At 34.2% G+C, this 13,449-nt stretch overlaps 1 protein-coding gene across 1 annotated transcript; it reads right to left on the bottom strand.

Annotated features, from left to right (window-relative positions):
• Positions 1 to 11,136: 11,136 nt before the first annotated feature.
• On the bottom strand, positions 11,137 to 11,670 carry LOC132733665 (C-type lectin-like). The gene has a single exon (XM_060720325.1). The coding sequence runs from the start codon at positions 11,668 to 11,670 to the stop codon at positions 11,137 to 11,139; it is 534 nt and encodes a 177-aa protein (XP_060576308.1).
• Between the last annotated feature and the right edge of the window lie 1,779 nt (positions 11,671 to 13,449).

Genomic DNA, 13,449 nt, shown 5'->3' with positions numbered 1-13,449 from the left:
CAACAACATGAGGGTCAATCACAGTTTGCCTCTACTGTTTGTATTTTAAAAAATATTAACTCAATTCGTCTATTAAAGTTTGGTATCTTTACTTAATATATTAGTAAATTTCACTTTATTTGTTTGTGTCTACTTTAAATTAATAAAGTAGACATATTTGGATAAAACTATCGGTACCACTTCATTTCCAATGTGTTGAGATGGTGAAATTCTTTCACGTTACACGATTACATCGACAGTCACTTTCATATAAAGTGAAACATCTACAAAGTAAAACACTTTGGAAGACAAAGATTTCGGTATTTTGCTAAGATGTGTTTCTGTTCAAAATGTTGAAAATTTTACATTAGGAAAAATTGTTGTCGTTGATGTAAAGAAACAAATGGCAAATTAACCAGAAGTCGATATCCGTAAAGAGTCGATATCCTGTAAATATCCTGTAAAGAGTTGCGTCAAAAAAATTTGCAACCTTTTAGTACAATCGATCATACATTAGTTAAATAGCTTTGAAGCGTGACGTCATTATTGTTATACGTTATAATTTTATAGCTAACAACTGTAATACAGAAGTACAAATTAATCTTTAAGTTAACTATAAATACTGCTTTTATAAAAAAAAATGAAAAGTAAGAAGACATATTAATAAGAAAGCAAGAAATTCAAAAGTTAAAGATTTGTGGACAATTGATGCATTTTTTTAAAAACAACCTTATCATTTGTAATTTCAAAATATATCTTCACTGCAGATGCAAACATCATAATGATCATCATTGCTTAATTGTCCCTTAACAAATAAATCCTTTACAGTTTGTCTATATATATAATGTATACTTCTAGAAGTAAATCCTCATTCTGGTCGATGAAAATATATATAAATAACCAATTAATATAATCATTGAACCATTATCAGTTTTACATACATATTAATGCATTCAGCTTTCCCCAAAAAGTTCCTTACATTAACCTTTTTTAATCACAATGTATCGTACCTGTTAGTGTGATTATAAAACATAATTGTTTAATGTAGTAATCCACTTTTTTGCAAAAAATGAGCTTTTTCAACAGTTTTTGCTTAGACAATATTGGAAAACTACATGTACTAGTTATTTTTGTACGGAGACATATTTTCATAATGTATAACATCCTACCTGCATTTATAATTAACAAACTTGGATACTTTTCTAAATCTATTTCGCATTCTGTCTTCTCTTGGTGAATAGGAAAAATAGTTAAATGCAAAAATAAACACTATACGAAGGGGGGTTCGGGAATTTTAAGGACTTTTGTTGTATTTTTTTCCTTGATGGTGCGTTTTTATCCATATTTCACAAAATGTAATTTAAATATGTGCACAATATGTAGTATAGACAAATACCGCTCGAAACTTGTTTCTATAGGAACCGCATAACGCATACCCGGAGCACTCCGGTTTTACCGTATTTAAGATAATGGTACCGATATATTTAATTGATAATAATTGTCTTAAATTTCAATGGATAACGAAAAAGCGAGAGTGTTAGATACAACGTCAACGTCATTTCACGTCATTTCCTGAAAATTCTACTCGTAATTATTACAATTGTTTGAATAGCAACGGTTTTAACAACACTGGTGCTTACACAAATCAAGAGAAAAACGACGTCAATAGGCGACGTTGAAGTCAGGGCAATCATCAAGTTTTGTATAGGGAAAGAAAAGACACCAAGGGAGACGTATAAAATGATTCAATCATCTAGTACAACAAAGAAATGCTGTAGATCGCTAGTATTTAGATGGCATGACATGTTCCGAAACGGAAGAGAATAAAAGGGGATGCCCGGACCTCGCGCCGATAGATTTCCGAGTTTTTCCGGAAATCAAAGCATAGCTGCGTGGTCGACGCTTTGATTCCGGGTTGGAATTACAAATTGAAACCAAGAGAATAGTTTCGTTTTTCGGCAAAATCTGGTACGAGGACACGTACGACAAATGGGTAAAGAGGCATAGAAAATGTATCGCTGTGAATGGAGAATACGTCGAGAAGAGAGTCGATATGACGATCGGGGAAATTTGACGTTAACATATCTAGCACTGACGTGACGTTAGCGTGCTCTGGGTATGATTCTGTGTATGTTTTGTTTTATATGTAGTTTACTGTTTGTTTAATGTATTTCATTGTAATTTTTACAGCTGACTGTTAAAGAATTAAATATTTTTATGGTATTTTTCTTGCTTTTCAATTCCTATTATTTATCAAACTACAGCAAAAGTCCTTAAACTTCCCGAACACCCCTCGTATTACGCCAATAAGACCACAAGTTTAAAATTTTCCTACGTGATAAATGACTGGGATCTTGACACTTTTGATTGCTTTCACAAGATCGCTAATAATTTCTAGAAAAAGGCAAACTGTTCTTGAGTTATAATGCAGTTTTTATTTTATGAAATAAGACGTGATTTGATGGAGCATACATATTTTTAATGTTGAGACACCAGCTGCTCAAATTTAATTTGCTTAAGCTGCTTTTACTGATAAAAGATAAGTAACAAAATTAATTTAAGAACTCATTGATTACATTTTGTTTAGTTTAAATAGCACTGATCACAAAAATACAACTGATTTCGGACGATTGATTAAGAATTAACCATTTCATGTTAAATATTGAATTCTGCTTAAGCCTGTATAAGTGTTAGTGTTTATGGTAACTTCTTCGCAGGGATCACTTTCTGTTGCATGGTTGCAATCTCACTCACATGTATTTTTTTAGCTTTGTGTAACTGTTACCCATGTGTAGATTTATTACACATATGCCATAAGAGTTGAATAATAAGAGGATATTTTTTCGTTTGAGTGAAATATGGAATATATTTTCACGAAACATGATAAAATACATACCATATTTCACGAAAAACGAAAAAAAATCTTTTTATTTAATTTTTATATAAAAGAAAAATGGTTACGAACCCCTTGCTTGCTACGCAACTGCGCGCAGAAATATATTTTTGTAATTGTTATGCACGCGATATTTGGCGCTACATTGTGACGTCACGTAAACAACTCTTTAGACGTCGGTACGGCGTTAATGACTGAATTTAAGATATTGGTGTCCGGATTTATTTTCTAAGTTAGACCATTCTAGATAGTATTCACAACAAAATTCAACAAAATTTGTGTTGTATTAATCACATTTTTCAAACAAAATGGCGAAAGAAGTCACTCAAAATAAATATGAGTTTTAACTCCGCCCACTTTCATTTTTATATTTCATATTTTATAAAAAAAAATATGAAAAATATTTTACTGATATAGCACCATATTTCATGGGTAAAATTAAATAACTACTGAAACTAATGTTAAGAATAGTATAACATTTTATTAACAATAATTTGTTATAACATGTTGTAAGCTTTCTCAATTGCCATTGATATGCCTATGCGCATGTACAGCCGAAACATGTAAATGCTTAAATACTACAATGCAACAATACAGCATACAAAAAAGTTAAAACTTAGCAATGCAAAAATGATAAATTAAACAAATAATATAAATTAAAAAAAAATAAAATAAATAATTAATTAAATAGAAAAGAAACAAAAGGTTTCTTCGATGGTTTATCTTCATCTTTCGATTTAACATCTGTAAAGTCCTATATTTTGCTGAATCTGCATGTAGTCAAGTAGTAGTCGTGCTACCTCTTTCGGAGGTATACGGTAAATCGCTCTATCGCTACTTCTGAGCTAGTGCATGTCGCTAAAATTAAGCGTCAGGTGTTTTTATATTTTTTTTTTATATATTTTGTAAAGTTTAACTATACATCAAATATCAAAATTCGGAGAATACTATGCAATGTAGATTTGATAAAAGTTTCATGAAAACGTAAAGTTGTTATACTAGTGTTTGAAAGTAGTTGTGGCGGCGTTTCCAAGTTAGCGAATTCAGCGTTGAAATGGACAATTTCATCATGAAACAGATTACTTTTCCACCATTTTTTTTATCAAAACAGCGATTCAGAGTAAAAACAAATACGTTTCAAGTAGATATAATTTCAAAAAATGAAAAAAGATTGAAATCACATCAAAATATTAGTTAATAAAGAGCCTATAGGATATTTGTTCTTGGAGACAGCTCTGTCGTGAAGGAGGTAATCATGTCGCCAATGAGATAGCTTTCTGGTAACGTACAAAGTATATGATTGTCTGTGTATATTTTATTCATAACATTTATCACGACACAATTTTTTTATAAAAACAATATTTTACCTATGTGATTACTATACATGCATATCATGACGCCCTTTGCATAATAAAATATCAACTTTTACAGCGTTCAAATTGTTATCTGGAATATGTTTGTATATTTTAGATCATTCGTGAAGGACTACGCCGAAGACATTACTCCGGCTCTCACCCTCTTGTTCAACGCCTCTTTGCAACAATGAACAGTACCTTCAGCCTGGAAGAAGGCAAATGTATCACCTATCTTCAAAAAAGGTGACCGTAGCAACCCTGCCAACTACAGACCCATTTCTCTAACATCAGTATGCAGCAAACTCCTAGAACACATCCTACATAGCCAAATTATGAAACACCTTGACCATCACATCAGCCTTTCAGATCAACAACATGGATTTAGAAAACAACGCTCAACTGAAAGTCAGCTTCTTCTCACTCTTCAAGACCTGTCATCAGCCCTGGACCAAGGGGAACAAGTAGACGGCATACTACTAGACTTCAGCAAGGCCTTCGATGTTGTGCCTCACCAACGACTCCTTTCCAAGGTGGATCACTACGGCATCAGAGGGACAGTCAGAAGCTGGATTGAGAGCTTCCTGTCTGGCCGCAGCCAACAAGTTGTCGTTGAATGCCATTCATCTGCATCCTCCCCAGTTACATCCGGTGTACCCCAGGGGGGACAGTACTAGGTCCTTTACTGTTCCTCCTTTACATCAACGACCTACCAAAGTGCGTGACTTCCATCAGCCGCCTATTTGCTGACGACAGTCTGATCTACGGGAAAATCAAATCAGGATCTGACGCATTAGCCCTCCAAGAAGACCTAGATAGACTCCAGGAATGGGAACGCAAGTGAATGATGTCTTTCAATCCCAGCAAATGCGAAGTCATACACATCACAAAGAAAAGAAGCTCATTCATGTATGCCTACAAGGTCCACCAATCAACTCTTCAATCTGTCAATAGTGGAAAGTACCTTGGTGTCAAAATAATCTTTCATGGAACATAATCACAGAATCCACAATTAAGAAGGCCAACAACTCTCTATCATTCCTTAGAAGAAACATCACAAGCTGCCCACAAGACATCAAGGCCCAGGCCTACAAAACCCTTGTTAGACCAATCCTGGAGTATGCAGGCACAGTCTGGGACCGACACACAGCCATCAACATCAACCAGCTGGAAGCTGTCCAAAGGCGAGCTGTCCGATTTGTAAAAGGCGATTACAAAACTACCAGCAGCACCACTGCAATAATGACAGACCTAGGCTGGCCAACTCTACAGCATCGCCGCTCCAATGCCAAGCTAGTGATGGTCTACAGGATCACGCACAACCTCAAAGCCATCTCAGCTGAACAGTACTTCCACCCCCTGACACTTGGTGGCCATGGATACGGACACAGATTCCATGTCCCATTCTGCAGAACAGACACCATGAAATTCTCCTTTGTACCTTCGGCCATCCCCCTGTGGAACCAGCTTCCAGAGCACCTAGCCACAGCAGTCAACCTTGAGGCATTCAAGGGAGGACTATTCATGGGGCCCTAATATTCCGGAGTCGATTTTATTTTTAACATGTTCTTCTTTTAAATCTGCACTTATTCGCCGCACAACACTTTGTACATACACCCTGTTCGTCAATGCCATAGAGTGGGTTATGTACAGTATTGGAAGAAGAAGAAGAAGAAGAAGAAGACAACATGATTACCGTTTTGTGTTTCGTCAAATAGATATGTACATTTAACATGTTAAACAAATCGTAAACTATATTTTTTATATTCAAATTACAAGTGTCATATAACAATATGAAGGAAGCTGGTAAGATAGAATTTAGCTACTTTTAATGAGATAACCGCCGTTGCTTCGGTTCTTCATTAACGAATTCGGCATAACCTGGTAAAAATGGTCTTAAATACATTTCATCTGCTTAATTAAATGTAATATGACACGAGTAGATCGGAAAATGTCTAAGGTACACCGAATATGAAAAATCATAAAGTAATACGTACTACGTTATTTTATTTAAAGATATCAACGAAACTAAAAGTCGCCATCAATACGCTAGTCAGGTCGTCATTTTCACGAATGATCTTGAAAAATAAACAAAGTATAATGTCTCAGCAATCATATGCGCTCACTCATTTATCCCAATTTGGTGTACAATGAAAAATATTGGACCATTTACTTATCGCAGTGCTCGTTTTGGCCAATAAATTGCACAATTCCTGCGTTATTTGCACATTTCTGCATTTCTGTATATACACGGTGGCAGTTAGTCATCGTACTTTGTTTGCTAAAAACTAATGATTATTGTAGAAAACCCGTCAAACATCGCATGTATCCTCTATGACGTCAATTAAGTGATATTTTAAAATTATGGACGTCATTTCCATTAATTTTTGTTAATAATCGCCAGACGCGGATATTGTTTACAACGTGAAAATGAGGGACATGCAAAAACTAGAAAATCGCGGGATCACAGTTTTTGCGTAATTTGGGAATGATACCTACAAACACATTTAAATCAAAACTAGCAGGCGAACAGAGAAAATAAAATTTCACGATCATTAGACTTATTTAAAGTGTTTAAGTGGCATAATAAATTTAGTGATTTCTTTGAGAAGCAGTAACAGTCTTTGACTGCGTTACGTTTAAGCACACGTTGTACAGTATGTTAATTTGACGTTGAAAATTGGTGGGAAAATAAACTGTTTTATGATGAAATGGTCCATTTCAACGCTGACTTTGCTAACTGGGAAACGCCGCAACAACTACATTTCAAACACTTCTATAAAAACTAAACGTTTTCATGAAATTTAAATTAAATCTACATCGGATAGCATTCTCCGAATTTCGATATTTGATGTAGAAATTACAAAATATATAAAAAAATAAAAACTCCTGACGTTTGATTTTGGCGACATGCACTAGCTCGGAAGTAGCGATAGAGCGATTTACCGTATACCTCCGAAAGTGGTAGCTCTATCAGGCGTGTACAAGAAATGTAAAAAAGTTGTGACATCACAGAGAACCTTAATGATCGTGGATAACTTTACCATTCGAACTGCGTTCCTTGTGCGATTTTACCAATTTTGTTGAACATCCTTATGGGAACCTACGGCTTTAGGTAATGCCAATGCATTATTTAAGTTATAAGAACGCCGAATGACGACATATGTAACAACCATACTTTAAATGAGCGCCGCCTGTTGGCATTCATTTTGATGCCACCGCGATGTTGCAGCGAAGCATTCATTTCTTAGTTACCATTAAAATGCTGCCCGTGACATAATTATTTATAAATTCGTCTTTGTGTGTTCCACATTATTATTAAACAATATTTTAAATTAACTTTTTTAAATGTTATTATCCCCGTATATTGTATGTGTTGTTATCGAATCATATGTTTTATTTTCATACTGTGTGTGCATAAGCTATGATAATTTTAAAAAACTAAAACGATAACCGTACAACAGAATTATTACTGATACAAGTTTAAACTTAAACCGAGAATTTCATAAGCATTTTGTAAATAATGACTGTTTTCATTGAAAACCCACCTGTTCAAATTGCACTGAAACTACAAAAAGTCGTCAATACTGTTCAAACTTGGCACTAATGTTGACTGGACCGTGGCCTTTGCAACCGCATACTCTATCTTAAATTTCCTGTTTCCATGGCAACGAGGGGACATCTCAAAATTGATATAAACAATTTTGCGTTGATTTTTCTATCAAAACTGATTTCAAAGTGCTGCAACTTTCCAATGAATTGAGATAGAGTCAAAGGCTTTTCGGCGTTGGTTAAACGTTACCTTAAGAATGATCTGGGGTCATTTTAGCCTCTCACAAGTTCAAGATTTTTTGAAGATGAAGGGGTCCGTCGACCCCCGTCAAACCCAAAATCAGAAGGGGGCACATTCCCCTCTGGCATCCCCTTATGTATCTATTCGATTTGAGATGGCGCCGAGAAAGTGATCACTGTTTCAACACCATTTCTACACTACAAACAAGTGTTTGGGGTCTAATCTAAATATGGCATGTGTTTCACTATTTGATGCCTCAAAAAGGAGGGGGGGGAGGATAAAAAGGCCTGAAAAGACTTCTATATTAAGTTATAGGTTAAGGTATATATGCAAACATAACACATTGTCTTTAATGTTTTCATATATTATAGCATAAAATCTGCTATTTTTCTCTCTTTTGCCCATGTTATAACGGGGCCAAAACCATGCGTTAACATAGTCACGCGCTCTTGTTATAGCCCGGTTTTACCTATGCGCAATACATACAGGGCCAAGTAATCAAACAAAAAAAATGACGATTTGGGCTGTTTACCAAAGTGTTATATTGAAATTATTGATTCGAGGGCCTCAGTCGCATGACGGCGAGCAGCATTACAGTACCTTTGCCGGAAATAAGGCGTATAGACATCGCCGCTTATCTTGGTTGTCGCCCTTTCTAACAAATTGACAGTTGTCAATGTAAACAAATAAATGTCATTCAGTTCAACCCTCAAATTAACTTACAAAACAAGATAACACAAAATGAATATGAGAAAATGTTGTTTTATTAATGTTAATATTGATAAATGCTATTGATATTTCTTTTAGAGAATAATGTTTAGTGCCTGATATTCTTTTATAAACTTGTGAGCTTGAATAAAAAAACGATTCTGATGTCACTGATCTTTTTTCTACCCTCAATCTGAAATCATTTTAAGAATTTCTGAGGGTCATGTCTCCCATTGGGCAGAGTTATTTAATGTGTTTTTTTTTTCTTGAGTTAATAAATATCCAATGATAAGCTTTGTTAAATCAATTAAAATTCGAATTTTCGAACGGTTTTGAGCATTTGAATTTCCCAAGAAGTTGGTCCCGGAAAAATAAAACGCATACGTAAAACATGTAGAATTGGATACATACTGTCCAAGCACAAGGATTTAATGAGTTTTGTATTATCTATACATCATGAATCTTTTTTTAAAATTTTATGCTTTAATAGCGTCAACGCACGTTTATTTCGTGTTATTAAGTCTGCATAGTCCATCGTAACAGTTGGAGCCCACACCCTACCGTGCTCGGGCACCAACCGTTCCTCGGGAGTCTGCAGACGTTATAACACGAAAAAACGTACGTTAACCTTACAAAAGACTCTCTCGTCACATGACCGATGATAAAAAATATAAATTGTAAAACTTCAAAAAGCTTTTATTATCATTACATCGTAAGACAGCAGGTTTTTAATACATAAATTGTGCAAGTTGTATAATCATGACCTATACAATATCTTGGCTAATTTCTTAATATTCCTCTACATGTAGTTAGTACTTTAAAAGAAAAAATACAAGAGCATTCTTAAGAAAACTTCGTAACGTTAAGAACCAAATTTGTTTCGCTTAAAATGGTTCTATTATCATATTTTTACAACTTGCCAAGTGTAAAAGCTATCTATGAAACAGTTTTAATTTTGCGTGTATGCATATATGAAAACGTCCTTTAGGTGTGTTTGTATTTAGCTGCACATCGATTTACCATTGTCTGCTAAAATAATAACATATATGTGGCTTCTAAGAAACTTCATTGCCAATAAGACATTTTCTCTTCGTGCCGTATGTTAACGTATATACAAGTGTTTTTGTCAGTCAGAACGTCTTCATAATAGTATAATATTGTGATATGGCAATGTTTATATTTTTGCGACAATGACAATTATAAATACATGTATATTGTTCACATTTACCAAATATCACAAGATATAAGCTACTCTATTTGTACAGTGAAAGTTGAGAAAACAGAGGATTTTGTCCGGTTTTCTCAGCGGTCCGGTATTCACAATGTCCCCTTCCCCTATAAAATATGATAAACAAGATCAACAAGGAAAGGCGGCGTTCAATGAACGCAACCCCCACATGACCCAGCAACAAGAACCAATGGCAAGGAGCCCAGGGGGACCCCAAACAAAAACAGGACAGGGCAAAGACAGAGCACGGACAGGTCAATCATTAAATGACAATCAACCTGTAACCGATTAGGAATTCAAACCGAGCAATGACTTACAAAGGATGCTGTGCGTAAATTTGCATTTTCAAGATCATGAGTAAGTATATTGCTAAATAAAGAAATGATAAAAATACTATACAATATGTTTTTATTGTTTTTGTCCCATTATTGCATATAAATACAATGAAATTTTGGATTTAAACGAACAGCAGTTACCTCATAACGATAAAGTCCAATTACACCCGCATATGTTTACATTTGGGTAATGGATAATGATTAAACGAACATAGTTTACTTTGAATGTTTATAAATAATAATGCCCCAACTATACCATAATTGTCAGATAAGGATTTTTTAAAGAAGGTCTCGGCAAAGTTTAAATGTCTTTTATTAATTTAAATTTGTCACTTATAGACAGCTCTCGTCAAATTCTTTTAGCCCATGAAATAGAACTTAGCGCTGATAAATGTCGTTTCCGTAGCGTTGTCATTTTGGAAAAATTAATACACAAAAAGCAACGCAGTAAAATAATACTCTATTTTTCATTCATACTGATTTTAACTTATCAATTCCTCGTGCATTTTGGTATTTATATAAAACGGTACATTCATAACTTACAATAAATCAAACTGTGAAAAGAGACATTATTAACAAATAAGACAATCATTGTTCCGTTACCGCTCAGTTAGCGTACCACAACCAATTGATAAGTATACAAGGTTATTCAAACCTTCGCCGTCCGGTATTGTCAGGGTAATTGTCTATATAATTGACTTTGTAGTCCCATTTCAATCATCCGATATTCGGTTTTTACAGATTCCGGTATTGTAAATGTTTAATACAATACTTTAAAGAAGGGAAAATTTGGGACTGAATTATTCGTCCGGTGTTTAGAGAGCTCCTATTTTCTCAGCGTCCGGTTTTCACTGTATTTGGCAAACAAAAGCAAAGTTTCCAGAACATGAATTATCGAACCATCGCCAAAGGTTATTCGTATTTGACGCATAGTAATAGTTAATGCACAAATCACTTGAACCGTTATCTGGATCATTATCTCCCCAAAAGGTGAAGGACGGATCTGATGACTTGTAGCCGTAAGTCCAAGGATCACCTTGTACTGATTTTCTTCCATCAATCCATATATTAGAAGAAGAAAAGTTTTTATCAAGAATTGTTTCATTCACATCTTTTACTTTCATCTCAGAATCAACGTTAACAAGATGTCCTCCATCACGTTGACAGATTTGTTCAGCATCGTCTCTGGCTAGTCTTTCTTTGTCGTAAAATTTCAAACAGAAACCATGACTTGTTGCAGTATAGTCTTTTGGACACACACCCTCGCATAATATTTTGTCAATCACATTAGTTGGCTCACGGTAATGCTTACAATACGTTGTATTTAAGCCACAAGTTCTATTTCTTGTTTGTCCTCCAAACTCACCTTTGATGAATGACATCACAATTCGACCATTCACTCCATTTCAGAGCAGGGATGAAGTCGACACATTTCTGCTGCCACATCATCAGTTCCGACTTGATTTTCTCCATTCGGTTCTCTAAACACGGCGCATTGTTTGCCCTATTAATTTCAAGAAAGGTTTGTCAAGCTTTATTTTCCAAATCAATTAACCCTTGCCCCGTAAGTTGCGATTCGTTTAAGTCCTCATCCGTGTCTGTAGAATCACTTTTTGATATAAATCCCTGCACTAGTAAAAATAAGAGCAAAGAGGTATACATAAATTCCATTTTGAACAAGAATTTATCTATCAAGAAAATTGTTAAAATGTTTTGAAGAAACTGTAAACACCTTTCCTCTCCAATAATCTGAAGAGAACTGATAGTCTGCAGTGATGATGTTTAGAAATGTGTCAGTGCTAAGTGCTCCTGATAAGATCCAGCATAAACTTCCTGTCAATATAATATTATAATATTTATACAGGTTAACAAAATACTTATTTGCCACATTGATGATCTTCTGCTTTCTTTGCGTTGTTGGCAAAAGGTATAGTTAGTAAATTAGTATTTTGTATGGAAGTGAAAAGACTGTTTTGTTTATATTTTGCTACTTTTGTGACGCATTTAGCTCTTCCTAATGGAGAGCATCGAAACACGTAGCTATCTGATTTGTACCAGGGGGCGTAGCGCCCGATTTTAATCAGATTGCCAAGTGTTTTGATGGTCTTACTCCGTGGTATCATAGGCAAAATTAAAAACACGCTCTCTGTCGTCACACTATTAACTCCCACAAAAATGAAACCAATGTACGAGCATCTTAATATGACTTTAATATCGTTATTCTAGTAAACTCCAGACAAAAATGAGCCAATCAACGAGCATGCTTTAGACAGAGAGTGAATGCGGGCAAGTGATACCTGTTCTCTTGACAACGTGCACGTATTGGTTTACGATTTAACTATGATACGATTTCAATAGTAAAGTCTCCATACTATTTTACAATTTCTTCAGTTGTAAAACACCTTACTTGCTCTAAATCCGTTATTAAAACATGATTAGATACATGATTGACATTTCTAAACAATTCAAAATGATAGATTTTGTTAGGCATAATGTGCCTTCAAAAACCTTATATCTCACTTTTGTTTATCTAAGTAAAAGTATTTTAAATTATCTTTCATACAATACAATTAATATACAATTAATGATTTTTTAAATCTTTTCTCACGCGATTGCCTTTAAAATGTATTGAATGAAGTTTTACTTCAACATATGCGTTTAACAATTACTAGGTTTATAACATTATAAGATTTAAATAATTCAACACTCAATTACTTTGAAAATGTTACATATTACTTGTCGCCCATGGTTCACAGGAAATACGAAATTTAATGTATCCTTCCAATAACTTGGAAGTTAAGGTTTTAAAGTATGAAAATTGTGTTATCTTTTACAAGATATGACGAATATTTATTAACTGAATAGTCTTACAAGTAAAATACTGGGGTCCCTAATAACAAAAATTCAGTAACACAACCTATGATTATTATATATGTAAAAAAAGAATAAAACACTTTTCCCCCCATAACAAACTTTTTGTCAAAATGTGATGTAATAAACCAATTGAATGGAAAACTTTAAAAAAAATATTCATCCATAATTAAGAAACTATGTTATTTTAAAGGCATCACAACTTAATAAAAATATATTATATTTTTCAGGGCATAAATGATATTTTACCAAAGTGCTTTCAAATTCAAAAATGTATCTCTAGGAATTCA

Source organism: Ruditapes philippinarum, unplaced genomic scaffold (genome assembly GCF_026571515.1).
Source record: "Ruditapes philippinarum isolate M1 unplaced genomic scaffold, ASM2657151v2 ctg8025_1_1_1_1, whole genome shotgun sequence".
Classification (NCBI taxonomy): domain Eukaryota; kingdom Metazoa; phylum Mollusca; class Bivalvia; order Venerida; family Veneridae; genus Ruditapes; species Ruditapes philippinarum.
This window is presented reverse-complemented; position numbering and strand designations above follow the sequence as displayed.